The following is a 16382-nucleotide window of genomic DNA, read 5'->3' as shown; positions in this document are numbered from 1 at the left end:
GCTCGTTTGTCAGCAAGGCACTCTGGTATATCAGTGTGGGCCATCTGAGAGGATGCCGTAAATAATAACGGCCTGACGCCCCTGGGCTCGTTTGCTGGCTGTGCCAACAGGGCCGGGGCCAGTAAATAACTCCGCATGGATCAATATGTGCTGCAGAGGCTCCGCGCTCCAGCCATCTCCAGTGTCTGGAGCGTTTGTTTACTCTCCCTCACCCACTCGCTCTCCAGGCCCGAGGAGCACAAGTGGGCCGGAGTCCATTGCTCAAGAGAGAGCGAGAGCATCGGTGGTTTTATTGGGAATGTGTTTGGCCCTGAAAAGTATGTTTTTGTCATTTTTAAGTTGGATTTCTGTGTTCCACATAAAGACAGCAGCAAATTAATGAGGAATTAAAGACTTATTGGATTATAAAACGGCATGTTGTGCTCCCCACCGCTGTTGGTGTGTGCTTGTCAACTGATAAAGTCCCAGGCTTGCACCGATACATGGCAGGGTCCTGAGGAACGGATTGGGGGGGGGGGTCCATGTTGGTGTGGTGCTATTATCTGTCACTCTCCATCTTTTCTTTATGCCCTACTTGCCCTCTCAACCTCTATGAACCTCTCCATTCCACTGGCGAGCACAAAAACGAAGCGGGCCAGTTTCCGACGCAGCCGTCCACAAGGAAGTGTCCAGTGAGGGCTAGAGCGTAACCTTCCACGCTGGGGTTTGGACCGGAGATAACATTCCGAAGGGCCTCGTTCAAATGAACCGTCATTTGCTGGTGATTTAATTGTTCAGATGGGGACAGCCGAGGGGACGGGCGCATTGTGACTTCCCCTAACAGCCCAAATTACAAAGGGCCGAGTCCAAAATGTGTCTTACACAGCCGCTCTGCGGGGAAACCTGCGTACGCTCTCATTACAACTGCCGCTTGTGTTGAAATATAAATAAATATCATGGCTGAGGGGCAGGAAGCAAGATTGCTACCTCGGCCAGGAAGGGCCGGGAGGATGGCTTGAGAAAAATAGTGTTTACTGTATTTTGCTAATTACACATGTAGGGGGGCCAAACGTGTCCCTTTGTCCCCGCGCTGTGTGTTTAGGACCAACCCCCCCCACCCCGGGCCCTTCTGCACTCGGAGACTTTCACTTATCTGTTTTCAGGGGAATGTGTCAGTTGCCGAAAGTCTGACCTACTTTTGAACACACGCACCCTCGTCTCACGCTACTCGGGCGATTCCGGAAAACATTACTCCAGCACACGCTGCGTCTCGATGTTGCCTTTTAATTGCCATCGACTTCCAGTGTTGTCCTCGTTGATCAGTCATCGCTTTGCACAATGCGGGATAGAAAATTATGGTTATTTTCCTCAATGTGGTTTAATTAGCCGAAACAAACGTGACCTATATTTATTTGGACGGGATAAACACTCACATGCACTCTCCGTCAAAAGATGGCCCTGAGCTCCGTGTGTTCATGCGGGCTGCAAATGTCTCTTTGTAACATTTTCCAGAAACTTCTTCCCCACCCACAAATTTGTGTTTGTTGAAGGAATAGCCGGATATTGTGAGAGAGCCGCTCTCATGCTTTCTAAGGCTGGCCATGACTTCCCACTGTGGGAGAGGTCGCATGGTGCTGTGGGCCTTATTTGTTGAGTTCAGTGTCAGTAGGTGTTGAATTCATGGTGCTGCATGTGTATGCCGCTATTGACTGTTGAAATGAAAAAAGTTCAGTCCACTTGACAAGCTTCTTACTGTAACCTACAGAAAAATGGACAAAAAAACTGGACTGATATCCAATACAGTCCTCAAAACTAACTAACCCTGTACAAAACTGACTGACATATTTATGATGTGGATGTCACAGTGAAACATGGGTCTACATAATCTTCTGACATTTTCCTCTGATCGTGTTTTTATTCTGTATTTTTCTCAAATTGAAATCCACCAAAACTTTATTTAGTTATTTTTTGGACATTCATCGGAAATCCTATTATATTGATTATAATACTGTTCTGCACTGGTTTGTGTGCCTTTGTGTTTGCAAGTTATGCATGGAGGTTGTGTGCCATTTAGGACTTTAGGACAATTGGTGTATTTTTTTTATTCAAATGAGGGTATAATCAGGTTATAACTTGTGAAAACAGTCCAAATGTTTTTTTTAGGTAGCTTTGGGGTGTTTGTGTCTACACTTGAATTACAGCACACATAAAGCACAATGTCCAACAGATGATATTTATTTCATGATGTTAAACAGTAATGATCCACTCTGTCGTTGGGTTATAAACTGGGGCCTAAATGACAGATATTGAGAAGCTGCTCTGCTGATCCATTTGCCTGTGCATTGAGTCCTGAGGTTCCAGGGACGACTCGTAAATCTCTGTCTCGCTCTCCGCCCTGCTTCCTGGCAGGACTCAGAGCCACGACTCAGGTCCCTCAATCCCATCCATTGTTTTTCTAAAACCGCCTGAGTCTCTTAAGAACCTATAATCACCCGTTTAGCAGACTCTCTTAATAACAGCAACAAATGGCTCAGTCCCTTGTGGTCCCACGCAAATGGAACAGACGGCGTTGCACCCAGTTTTTAGCGTGTCACTATTATTATTTTAATAAGCTGACTTATTTCCGCAAGTGCTTTTCTACATTTTTGATTCCTCTCATGAGGCTGCTGGGATTAAGTTAACACCCATCGCTTACGGCCTCATCTCTGGATCATGTTTTAGTGGCCACTGATTTATCGGAACAGGTAGCTTAAACATACATACACAGCAAAGCTTTGGTTTCCTTAACATGCACTGCTTCCTATAATGTATGGCTTTTACCAGTCACAATTCTTTCATGAAAGCCCTGATAATCTATTCACATGATGAGTATATCAGAGATCACATTTGTCCTGGATATGTTTTATGAGGAGGACAGAAAGCGGAGGAGGGAGGGGACTTGTGCTCAGTACAAGTCATTTGTTTGTGTGTTTAATGTGTGTTTTGGATGATTTGGGGCTGAAATAATCAGGTATCTGGCAACGTCACTTGTGCAACTTTGTATTGACCAGAGGCGAAAATAGGGTGCCTGAGTGCTCAATTGCTTCTCCTATTTATTAAAACAACATGTTCTGGATGACAGAAATGATTTCCCACCAACAATAGGAAATGTAATTCCTTCTCCTCAAGATACTGATAACTAGCTAGTGCTTCTTTCTTGTTTTTATCTATTTAATTATGCAAATCCTGAGGAAGTACTTGACCTGACATTTGCAAACAAGCCCCATGTTCTACATCTGTGATAGCGCTTTGAAAATAGTACTTTTAATTGCTCAACTCACTCCAAAAGTGGAGTTTTTTTTTCTCATGGTGAAGTTGATGAAATAATAAAAAAAAAAGCATTCCGAATATTATGAGCTATAGCTAGATATGATTTGTGTCACTGCTGTCAACATTAACACTTTAATGTGTGCATTAACACTTGTTGTGCATTTAATGTTTTTTTTTTTTACAGCAATAAATCCTACACACTGCTCCTCCCATCATTCCTACATCTGTTAGTTTCTTTTACCGGGAAGTGGCATGACTGAGGACATTTCTCCTGGTGTGTTTTATGTTAGGTAGGCAGAAAGGGAAAGAATACGTGTTGGAACCATGTGATGGTGTTATATGGGATCAGTATAAATGATTTACATGTGTTAATGCATTTCAGTTGACAGCACTAATTCAAATGTTCGTGGGGATCTAGGGAAACAAATTTGTGTTTAACGTCAAAAGGCTTTTCTGCCCCTTAACCCAATGCCAATATCCAAAACGAAATTGATTTTTATTTTAGTAAATCAATTTTTCTCTACATTCTCCATGTAAAATGTCTTTTAAAACATACATTTACATGCATACAGAACCCTCCTTCCTATGCAGTCTTTTCACTCATCCCATCCTGCTGTCCTTCAGCCGTGCATCAGGTAACGTAGGGGTCAGCCAGGGTCCATCCTGCTGCGTTGAGAGGTGCGGCGAGGGGTGAGCTTGAGATCTGGGCCCCGCTGCGCCCTGCCTCGGGGTAAAGAGGTGAGGGATCAGTGCACAGGTGAGCGTGCGTCTCATCTGCAGCTTCCTAATGCTTCCTGACAGAATTCCGATCCAGCAGCAGGAGGGAGGGGAGAATACATGGCCACTGAGAACTGAGGGGTTGTGTAGCTCCTTGTTGTGCGTGGATGAATGAAGCTTCCCTGTCACTGACATTAACTTACAGTTAATAAAATATATAGTATTTTTTGTGTGTTATTACTGCATAAATAAAATGAAATTGGAAGTGACTGATTTTGTCATTGTAGTGAGCAGCCAGGGAGCAGTGTGTGGGGACAGTACCTCACTCAGTAGCTCCTTAGCGGTTCAGGTTTTGAACTTACAACCCTTTGGTTACTAGTCCGCTTCCTTACCCGCTAGGCCACCACTGCCCTGCATGCAGGTTTTATTGTATATCTATATGCAGGTTGAATTGTGTCTGATACCGTATCAGGAAGCAGTGCATGCGACCTTGTTGAAAGTTTGTATGTCTGAGTGGCATCTCTGATCAGTGTTGGTTTGTGTTTTGCACACTTGGTCCCTTTCAGCCCTTTAAACAAACTCCGATTGATTAGTCAGCAAATCTAGACATTCCAATTGAGGTCAGACTCCTCTGAAATGAACCAAACTGGGACCATTTTTTTTTTTGCTCACTTCCTTTGGGCCATGACTCCATCTCTCTGGCGAAAGAGTACTCACTGTGGCATGATGCGGGGTAGAGAGAGGCTCCATGGCAACGAAGAGGAGACAGGGGTTACCGTGGTGTGTTGGGAGGGAAAGACAGCAGGCTGTGGAATGGTCACAGTTCCAGGTTCCTGCATAACGACGGATGGAGTGTCATCGAGAGTAATATGGGGGGATAACTAGGGTTCGGCAACATTCGAGTCAATCTAATCAGTTGTGGGATATCCACACAAAAAGTTGGAGATCAGGTAGTAATCACGATCTGCTCTGAGGGAAAACCGTCAATGGAAATCCGCCTTTATTACGGGACGCTGAACTTGACCCGTCTCGTTACGGGTGGCCATCCTCTCAGGTGTCTGCATGCCCCTTGGGGTGCTGGTGGCATTTTTTTTAAGGTGGTCAACACATTTTAAGGACCTCTTCTCATCACAAAGATTGGATTTTTTTATGTGTGACAGAGACATGGCTGAATGTTGGTGAGTCCAACTTTCTTACTGAACTTTTGTTCTTTTGTATGGGCTGCCTGTCTTTAACTCATATGTTTGTCACATAAGACTTTTCTGACCTTAGCCCTGTAATATTTGAAGTTGTTGGTTGGACGCCTGCACCACAGTCAAACCTGCTTGACGATGTCGTGTTTTTAACTCTTCATCAGTTTTTAACCAGAACTGTAGCACATCTGTGTTTTTCATACAGTGAAACTGAGAAGATGAGCTCTTGGTTTTATTCTACCTGCCAGACTGTGCTGGACACTGAATCTCCATCAAAAACCAAGCAGCCTAAAAATCTAATATGAGCTGAACGACAGGACCCGAACTGCCTGGTGTGTCAATGTGATGAACGGAAATGGGAAAAGGACAAACTACAGTTGTCTTTTCAAATAATAAAGGACTCCTGACATCAGCTGACATTATTTTGTCAATCTTAAGATTTTATCTTAGACCATTTCTATTCTTAAAGCCCCAAAGATGAACACTCTTTTACTGCCTGTGATAACTTCCTACACTTTTTTATTGAGAAGGTCCCTTCTACCTGGGCTCTTCAAATTTCTTCATAACCCTTGTGTGTCTGATTCCTGCTCTGCAGTTTTCGTCAGGTTTGAGCCTGTATCTTTATCATCATTTGTGTCCAATGTTCTGTGTCAAACTGAGTAATCAGGTGTTTTCCGCTGCTGTATGGTGTCTCCAAGAGCTCAGTTTTAAGTCCCTTACCTTTTCTTTTATAGTTACTTTCGCCCTGTTCTTTACTTAGGAAGCATGGTGTAACATTCGATTGCTATGTAAATGACTGCCAGATCTATGTCCCTGTAAAAAAAAGACTCTTATTCTATTTCCTTTACTAAAGGAAAATAGTCTTGAAGACTTAAGGGCCTGGCTGGCTTATATTTTCTTAAAATGTAATGATAATAAGACAGAGGCCAACCTAGACCTCCAACGTACAGCTAGGCTCGGAACTGCAGCAGTAAAAGCACGCCCTTGACCTGCCCTTGTATGTTTGATAGGCTTCCTCACTCTCATTTTTAAAATTTCGCTCAAAAAACATCTCCTCTTTTCTTTGGTTTTCGACTCACTGTAAGATGTTGACTTTAATAGTTTTTTTATGTGATTGTGTTTTTTTTTTATCTTGTTAATTTATTTTATGAACTGGTTCCTTTCTTAATTCTCTGTACAGCACTTTTGGTCCTAGAACTGAATATTGAAGTGCTTTATAAATGAAGTTGCTATGGTGGTATGGTAAAACATTCTGCAGCATTGTACTTCTCTTTCCTCCTGCTCTTTATCAGTCTTTATTAGCGGTGTGATATGACCGTATCCCCGTATGCCCATTGTTCAGCTGCCGCCCCAAGGCCGTAATCAGCATCACACGCATTTAAATGACCGTCCTGTCATAGTCACTCCATGGCAGCTACAGGTACACCGCGGCATGGTGGCTTTGTGCGAATGTAATGACACGGTTTAGATGAGACCCAGGGCGGAGGGGAGTAGGTAGCGAGCGAGAATTCGCATTTCTTCCCCGTGTGATGATTTCAAGCATTTGCTTGTTTTCTCTCACTCTCTTGAAAACCCTGGCAGAAGCAGGAGGAAGCAATCACGAGGCAAGGAAGCAATTTCTCTTTCTTATTCATGTGAGAAATTATTCCACGCTGCCACAAAAGACACGCTAACAAGGTACTTTAGAGCGTCTGGCAGTGGGATGCTGCGTGGTGTCAGACGGAGAGGATAAGACGTAAATGAAGTTTAAAGTAAAAAAAAAATGAAGAAGAAAAATAAAATAATGGAGGCATTCTTGATGCTTTTTCCCACTGCGATTTTTTTTTTTTTTTTTTTTGATTTGGGACTCGGATTATCAGTGTGAAAACATTCCTCTCTTTTTCCTCGTCTCTCGGTAACAACCTACTCATCGATAATGAGTGTGTTACGCCCACAGTTAGTGCTGTTTTGAAAAGAAAATAATTATATATATAGAAATATGTTTTGGCTTTTTAGAAGCTCCGGCTTGATTTCTTTCAGAGTAGATGGTGTACTAGCATGCTGGCTTTGCGCTTCCTGCGGGAAATGTGCCTTTTTTGCCTTGGCCTTCTGTTTTTGGACAGGGGAACTGGAAAGTGTAACTTTGCTAGTGATGTATGAACCGTTCAGTCCATCATTGTGGAAATAACAGCAATTATCCTTAATAATTTTGAATGAATTTGTATTTATGCATGTTCTGATTTAAACTTCACAGAGTGAGGATGGCTGGAAAACCACTTTAGAACTGCTCACTGCACACAGACATCAGACATGCTCCCCAGTGCCATTCTGTCACCAGTCCTATTATAATGTACCCAAACACACACTACAAGTTCATTTAGGGCATCAGACCAGGTTTTCAGCCTTTTCAATCCTATACTTCAGCCTATATACAGCCTATACTTCACAATTAAAGACCACACTCCCATGGGGACACATTATCCCAGGATGGACTCCAGTTGCCATGACCCTGATCATTGTATTTTTAGAATTTATACTTTACTGGATAATATTTCAGACTGCAACAGCGGAATGTTGTGGAAATTGTGCTGTGACGTGTGTACGCATAGAAGCATGACTGACATGACTGACACTGTGTGCATTTTTTCTCAGCGACCGTGCTAAGCTGTCTTGAGAAAGGATTGGTTGCAGCATGAGTTAGAAAAGTAGTCACCTTAACTTCTAAACTTCCTTCACGTTACTGAACTGCTCCCATTTACATTTTTACATTTACAGTATTTATCAGACGCCCTTATCCAGAGGGACTTACAATCAGTAGTTACAGGGACAGTCCCCCGGAGCAACGTCTTGCTCAGGGACACAATGGTAGTAAGTGGGATTTGAACCTGGGTCTTCTGGTTCATAGGCGAGTGTGTTACCCACTAGGCTACTACCACCCTGACTCCCATAGGGCATCATTGTTTTTATTAACAAATAAACAAATAAAAATTTGACTAAATGTGGTTTACAAAATAAAATGTCTCTTCATTTTTAATTTCCTATTATTATTTTTATGCAGTATTTCGGTTTCCTGTAACTCCCATCTATCTGATCACGTAGATGACATCACTTCTGCAATATGCAATTGCAGCATTAATTAGACTTCAGGATGATGTTTAGCAGATGGCTGGGAGAAAGTGATGAAGCCATCTTTGGATGCACTTTCTTTACAATAAAGTAGAAAAGAAAAACAAATGTGTGGTCGAAAACATGGAACAAATCAGAACTTCTTCCGTGTCTGGAATGGATGTAGTGTATTCTTGAGTGTATTCTTAACAATAATAAAGTAATAATATAACCTTGTTTTAATTATGAAATGGTTTTGTCTTAAAGACAAAACCATAAAGACATGTTGTTTTTGTCTGTTCTAGGTATTTGTATTATATTGACTGGGGTTAATACAGTTACATTGCTTAAAATTCATTGACTAGATTAAGTGTCATTAGTTTTGCTGCAAATGTCATCAGTGTCACTGGATAATTCTGACTAAAATAAGACTAAAATGGTCAGACTTTTAGCAACTGAAACCCGACTAGACTAAAATGAGAATGGATGTGACTAAGACGAATAAAAACTAAATTATAGCCTGACTCAAAGACTAGACTAAAAGTAAAATTAAGACGGGCCGCCAAAAAATAGTTGGCACTGATCACCGTTTATATCACTGACTGAACGTGAACCATGTCTTACATGTGGACCCAAAACTTCTGCCTGCCTGGAGGGGTTCCAGCACTATAATTAAATGATTAACGTTGCCTATGGGAGATCGAATCACACTTATATTGATTTAATAAAACTGAGAAGAGCTGTGTTAGTGTAAAGCAAGGGAGAAGACAATCTGTTTTTTTTTTTCTGCACCAAACTTGGTCAGCCAAGAACAATTTGTACATTGCATTTATTTTCTCTTTGTCATATATTTGGATTCACCTAACAGGTTATGCAATAAAAACATCATTTGACTTGATGGGGATGGTGAGTCATGTGTTAGTGTTGCACAATCCATTGCATATTTTACTGTGCAACAGTAGTAATGAAGATACACATTAATAATGTGTATATGGGCATTTTAGCTAGAATACATCGTTTCATTTTGAGCTGTGGTCAGGAAGTGAGACAGTTCTATCCTTGACAGACTGCCGGTGAATTCTGCCCCGAGGACGGACTTCACCTCTGTGTACCAGAGTGAGATTCATGTGGCTGCTGCTGAACGTCCTTTCCTCTAGATCTGCCTTGTGTGCTTCAGGCTGACTCCTGGGTGCTCATTGACAGGATAGGGTGCGGAGGCCTGCCTGACAAATAACTGCATGCAAATCAAGCCCAGCTCTGCTGCCAGTCTGGTTGGGGCTCTGGTGTGTGGGAATTTTGAATTAGTATTTTGTATTTGATTTGTGCACATTTTGGTTTTAAAAGTCCAGTCAGTGACACAGTGTGTGTGTGTGTGTATGTGTTTGTGAGTCAATTTGTGAAGTCTTCCTGTAACATGTGTGTGCATAAAAGTAGCTGTAAAAAAAAAGCTTTACTGACCATAGCATCTAAACTTAGATTCAGGGATCATTTTCTGGTCTCCATGTGGAAAAAAAATATTTACACGAATCTATAAAATTGTTTTTAAAGTTGTCATTTGTCATATATGATTATCAGTTTATTAAAAGGCATTCAGCACCAAAGCTGATATTATGTAGGCTACATTGTTATTGTAACAGCACTATGTCTCTCCTGGGTTTCAGGCACCTGGCCAGTCCACTGCCCGTCCTGAGGACGAGTTGGAGCGTCTGACCAAAAAGATGCTCTATGACATGGACCACCCCCCGAGTGAGGAGTACTTTGGTAGGTCCCACACTCTTTTCTACCCAACACCAACAACACAGCACAGGGTAGCTGCACGCATCTGATTCAAAATACTGATGCTGGCCTACAAAGCCAAACATGGAGTAGTACCATCCTACCTCACAGCCCTTATTATACCTCACACTGCACCTCGTATACTCCGAGCCTCTAGTACTGCTCGCCTGGTCCCTCCATCGCTAAAGGTAAAAGGAAGACACCTAGGCTCTTCATCTAGACTCTTCTCTGTCTTGTCCCCTCAGTGGTGGAATGAACTTCCCCTTGAGGTCAGAACAGCTCAGTCACTGAGCACCTTCAAACAGCAGCTCAAGACCTTCCTCTTTAGAGAATATTTAGATTATGTATAGAAACTACAACAGAGGGAATAAAAATATTGTATTCATAATTGGGGGTCCTAGTGAACCAGAATTGATCACTTCATTGATGGTAACATGGAAGCTTGTTATAAGTCGCTCTGGATAAGGAGTTGTATGCAGTGTATATTCATATTACGTATAGTTCAAAGCACACAGGCTGACACATTTACTTTGAGGTTCATTTGTTCATTTACTTCTGTATAATCTTATATCATCATATATGCCAGTAATACAAAAGTATATATAGTATTGAAAACTACTTTCAGGCCCAGCTCTGCCTGTGGTTTTTATTATGAGGAAATCTGTGCATATCCTGATATGTTAGCAAGGAAGGTTTCAGTCATTATGTAATGCCTGTTCTAATGGAAAACACATTTGCCAGGTGACCACATTGTGCCTTTAAATTAGATTTTTAGTTTGTGTAATTAGTAAGACAGTTTTGGTGCAAAAAGCTTTCAGACCACTGCAGCTGTTATAAGCCAACATTTCAGTTTAAATGAATCAATGGGTTTCTGAAAAAGCAAATTCATAAAGAGATATTTTTTGCTTTTAAAACAGTCTGCAGTTAAGGAAATGCTGACAGGAAAAAAACATCAGAATAACCATGCTTGCACATATACAGTACTGCGCAAAAGTCTTTGGCCCCAACAAAACCACTGTTTATCTGAGCTGCAAGCAATTTTGTTAACATAACAAAAGCCCAATATCAAGCATTGATCACAGTTTGTTTTAACTAAACCATTTATTTCCTTATTCTGTTATTATTCTAAAATCCATTATCCTTTTGTTCATGCATGCATTGATACATACAACAAACAAATACACAAATCTAGATTCAACATGTCCTAGTAGCTTCCAAGCTGCTTTGGAATAATCATACATACATGACATAATCTGCTCTTCCCATCTGTGACTGCACCACCTGTCTGGTGTGAGCAAAGGCCCACATTTGGGGCAGTGGTGGCCTAGCAGGTAACAAAACAGACCCATAATCAGAAGGTTGCTGGTTCAAATCCTGAACTGAGGTGCAAGGCACCGTCCCCACACACTGCTCCCCGGGCGCCTTTCATGGCTGCCCACTGCTCACTACGGGTGATGTTTAAAAGCAGAGGACACATTTCGTTGTGTCACCGTGGGCTGTGCTGCAGTGTTAATAATCAGCCTCATGGGTCACTTCTGTGTGGTGTGCACAGCAATTTTCTAGCATAACTCATAGCATGTTTCAATCAGTAACGTGCATAATCATGGGTCCGCACAAAAGGTTAACAACACAAATGTGTAAAACATGTTTTAAATGCCTATGTCTAATTTTACATAATATTGCTCACTCACTTTCTGTAACCATTTAGTTCTGTTACTCATGGTCGTAGCTGCCAGAGCCTGGGACACCGGGCGCATGGCGGGGCGTCAACCCACCACAGGGAGCACACACACACACACACAGCTATGAACAATTCAGAGTCACCAGTTCATCTAGTGTACATTACTTTGGATGGCAAAAAGAAACCAGAGACTCCAGAGGAAACTTACGCACCTACACAGGGAGAGCATGCAAACTCTGCACAGACAAGGTACGAGCTGGAGTTCAAATTCACAACCTTAGAGGTGTGAGGTTTACGTGCCGTCCTCATTGACTACATCAAATTGGGTAATTTCTTACATGCACCATACACGAGTTGCAGAGGTGCTGATCCTGACCGAATGGTCTGACTGTGGCCCGTCAAATGTGGCCCATTGCAGGGCACATCATTTATATTACCAGCATAGCAGGTTGACTTCATGCTCAGCCTGCTCTTAGCCGAGGCATTTTTCATCTCGCAACCCACCCACTCTCTGTAAACGGGTGACAGGATCCCTGTTCGCAGTGTGTGGTGTCACGGTTTGTCTCTGACAGCGTTAATGGGGATGTAGAGAAACCACAGGCCTCCAGACGTCCTGTCCCTTCGCATGCGCTCATTTGTATGGGGTGACGGCTCTTCTTGTTTTGAGAAGCAGGTGTGGAGGCTCGGCTTAGCAGAAGTTCAAAACTGTCTGAGGTCTGTGCCGCTGGTCTTGTGCATGTGCAAGCGTGCATGCAACCCAAATCATCTTCCCTCGGCATTTGCATTTCTCCTTGTCAGTTTCCAATAAGCGAGGAAATAGACCCACTGCCGCCTTTACCGGCATGTCAGGTTGCTTCTGCTTTGAAGCAGCTCATTTCAGACAAACTCAAATCGTCGTTATCCTCTCAGAATAAACGAGCCGTTGGCCATCCTGGGTCCTGCATCCTGTTTGAAAGACCCGTTTTTGTTCCTACCAGCCTTCCTTTCTCTGTGGATGAATATGCCCCAACTGTTTATCACTTTTCAAGGCAGCTTTCTGAGAAGCTTTTAAGCCCCTGGCATTTACACGCCAATAATAACTAGGTACGCAGCCGATTTGTGCTATATATTCTGGACAGGACATTAGGGGCATTGTAGCGTCACTTTAGCCAGGCCTGTTAGGAAGGGCTTAATTGCTTTGCATTAGAAAGCCGCTGGATTGGGCAGAAACGCTTAAAGCAGGATGCGTGTTTTTGTTAAGTACGGGCTGCTTTCTGAGCCGCGTTCGGTGCCGCTGCCCTCCTTTTTCGCTCTCACGCTTTTTCTTTGTGATCGGGCAAGAGTGGGCGCCCTAAAGTGGCCCACCTCAACTCCGCCACCCCTGCCATCCCGAGCATGCCTCCGTCCGCTCACTCTGTTTGCAAACTTTGCCCCGACTGGCCCAGGGGCTGATTGGCGCAGGCTGGGCAGCTACTGAAATGGGTCATGTGTGAGCCGGGGTTGTGTGACACACACACACACACACGCACCCTGGCAGAGATATGGCCACGCTGGCAGGAGAAACAAGCCCAGCGCACGCGGGGAAAGAGAGAGAGGAGAGAGGGAGATGGAGTGCACCGGGGAGAGAAGGAGCAGGAGAATTAGGAGGGTTTTGAGGAGGTGAGCGCAGGGACTCGTTTGCCGATTGAGGGATGCTGCTGCGCTTTCTCTGCCCACGCTCAGCCAGCGCTTTTACTCAGAAGCGGAGTTTTAACACACACACACACACGTGCGCGCTATAAACACACGTGCCACCGCTTTTTTCTACTTTCTCGGTTTCTCTCCACTTTGCCCCTCGTCCCTAAAGATTACAGTATGTACACACACACTTACTTAAACCGGCAAGGGAAAGTCGCCCCTCAGATCACAGGGAATATAATTACGAAACTCTTGCCTGCTCGCTGAAGGCCACGCTACTTTAAGATGAGTGCCAAGACCCAAAGTAAGGACGCGCATCAGAGCGGAACCCCAGGGCTGATAATTAAGAAAATTAATCAGAGCCGAGGCTACTTTCTCTGCCTCTTCGTCGGACTCGCTCTTTTGTCCTCCTTCAGCTCTCATTTACCGCTGTCTCTAATAGCTTTGATGAACTCTTTAATGAGGCCCGCACATTGTTGGTTCCCCGCAAACTGGAGGGCGAGGGGTCTCTTGAGGAGCTTTTGAACCAGTCGTGGTGGAGATCCATGAACCTTGTGAAAAGCCAATACACAATACACCTTAAAAAGCATTTTGAGCACAAAGCCTATCGACTCAAAGTACCAAAGTCAGGCGAAATTGTTCAGAATTGGTCTGGGCAGAGAGTGAGACGCTTTAAAGAATCCTAAATCTGGTTTGTTCCTGGTTTCACAAGTTTTTTTTTGTTTTTTTTTAACAAAGACCTACAAATGATTTGTTTGCTGTATCGCTAGTGGACATCACACACTCTGGTTGCCACACTCGTGTTGGACGTTCCCATTGGTAGTCGCCTCAATCTTTGATCTCCAGTGATTACATCACATAAATGAAAATGATTCATTGTTATACACAGCACAGCACATGGTGGCACAATGAAATGTGTCCTCTGCATTTAAACATCACCGTTGGTGAGCAGTGGGCAGCCATAAAAAGGCGCCCGGGGAGCAGTGTGTGGGGACGGTGATTTGATCAAGGGGACCGCATGGGACCTTGTTGGTTTGGGATTTGAATCCACAACCTTGACAGTTTGGGATTTCAGGTCCTCTTCCTTACCTCCTGGGCCACCACTAATGCATCCTGTGTGCACTAGAGTAATAGCCAGAGCTAATAATACTGATCGGGAAATTTGGAGATGGGGGCGGGCTTCTCACAACATCCACCTGAAAATTCACTACACCGGCTGTGAGGAGACGCGGCGGGATATGTGGCCCATTTGATTCTTGAGTCGGGGAACCTTTGCACTTTCCATGTACCGTGTGGTTGGACGACTTGCATGAGGGCTCCTCTAAACACTGCTCACCAACCACGGCATTTCCTGAGGAGCAAAAGCAGGACACGCGGGTTAAAAATTCATCACTTCTGGTGCCCTGCATCATTCATGAATAAGTTAGTCTGATGCCATAAGCCTTTCGAAAGTTTCTCTTTCGCTGATATTTAGCAATCACTCACCTTTGAACAACTTCTTGGCATAAAATTTTGAGCAAGTCTGACAGACCTGCTGTGAACAATTGGTGTCTCTAAAGTAAAAAAAAGATGGACTGCGAGCGCTTACGATGCGAGGAGCCAAAACTCTGAGAAAACATCCTGAAAGGCCTGCGACTGCCGTCCAAGCGTAACTTTCTTGAACGTCTGGAGACACTCCTCTTTTCTTCCCTTGATCATACGGCTGCAGAGTGAAAATGGAGGATTGCCGTTTATCCTCATAATGTCAGCTGGAAGTGCCCTCATAATTTATAAGACAATGTGCATGAAATGTTCATGAAGTGTCTTAGAAGAAGAAAAAAAAAATGGCTTCACAGGACATGGTGCAGTATGGCGGGAGGCGGGGCCAGGCCCATGAGCCGGCTGGGGTAAATAGGTCAGAGGAAAAGTTTTGGCTTTTTTCGCAGCGGTGTGCTCAGTTGCTGCGTTTCCACGGGTAATCGTTTGCTTCACGGGTTAATGTAATACAGGGGTATTACTGTCCTCCTTTTCCTGGTCTCTCCTGTGCTTGACAGCATCTGCGTAGTTAATAATTTTGTCAAAACGACGGGCTTGTCCATTGCTATAAAATGAGTGTGGAGCAAGTCAGGCCACACCGGTTGCCTATAAAGGGGTCCAGACAGACATGACTAGGTCAACAGACTCTCTCTCTCTCTATGAAATCTTCTCCAGTCCTCCCTTCCTCGTTTCTGGATTGTTCCCTTTTCTCAGGTCTTACTCATTATCTCGATCCATGCCCCCTCATTGTTGCCTTCGTTTGCTCTGTCGCTTCTCAGGAGCCTGGAGAGCTGTCGAGTTGTTGGACATACAGCTCGCCCTCCCCCAGCCCCCTCTCATATCAGTACAGTGGAGGTTTATGCATTGGTAATGATAAGGCCTCGCAGTGAATCCCCTCCCTGGGTTCAGTTACAGTTATCCACATCAATTTTACATCAAGGTCCGGGCCTCGAATGAGCTACACAGCCCTGGAGTGCAGTGTCAGAGAATTAGCTTTGGGGCTACAGACTCCTGTAGGTGTCTGATATCTGAGGCCGGCCTATCGTACTTCCTCTTCCAGCTGAATAAATAACTGATCCAAACGCTGGCATATTGCGCCACAGGCACTGATTTCTTTTGGTGCACCATTTTAACAGCTTCCTTTAGTATGTTGAACTGTGATTGGTTGGACTTGAGAGGGTTGACAGCTGTAGTCAGGGTCTCCTACACCAGCGTAGCAGAAGTTCCAGGACTGACAGGACTGGTACCGGCCTGTGGACTGTACCAGCTGGAGATGGTGGCGCAGGTAGTTATGCAAGTCTTCAGGACATGTCTCAATTCATAAAAGAAATGTCACTACAGGCCGTTCTGAAGTCCCCAGAGACACACTCTCCCCCTTTCACCGGCAGGAGATACCTGTTAATTTCCTCATACGGTCAGTCGTTGTACGAGTGTCTGCAGGCACAGGCACATGAAATAAATAGTGGGCGCGG

The 16382-nt window shown here is 43.9% G+C and overlaps 1 protein-coding gene across 5 annotated transcripts in view; it reads left to right on the top strand.

The window, feature by feature from the left end:
- The window catches only part of lpp (LIM domain containing preferred translocation partner in lipoma), a 174573-nt gene that overhangs the window by 134143 nt on the left and 24048 nt on the right, over nucleotides 1–16382 (top strand). For all 5 annotated transcript variants that reach the window (XM_029001839.1, XM_029001838.1, XM_029001840.1 and 2 more), the window contains one exon: nucleotides 9944–10043. In XM_029001839.1, the coding sequence (XP_028857672.1) occupies nucleotides 9944–10043 (100 nt within the window). The remainder of the gene's footprint in view (nucleotides 1–9943; nucleotides 10044–16382) is intronic.

This window comes from Denticeps clupeoides, chromosome 13 (genome assembly GCF_900700375.1).
Source record: "Denticeps clupeoides chromosome 13, fDenClu1.1, whole genome shotgun sequence".
NCBI lineage: Eukaryota > Metazoa > Chordata > Actinopteri > Clupeiformes > Denticipitidae > Denticeps > Denticeps clupeoides.
This window is presented reverse-complemented; position numbering and strand designations above follow the sequence as displayed.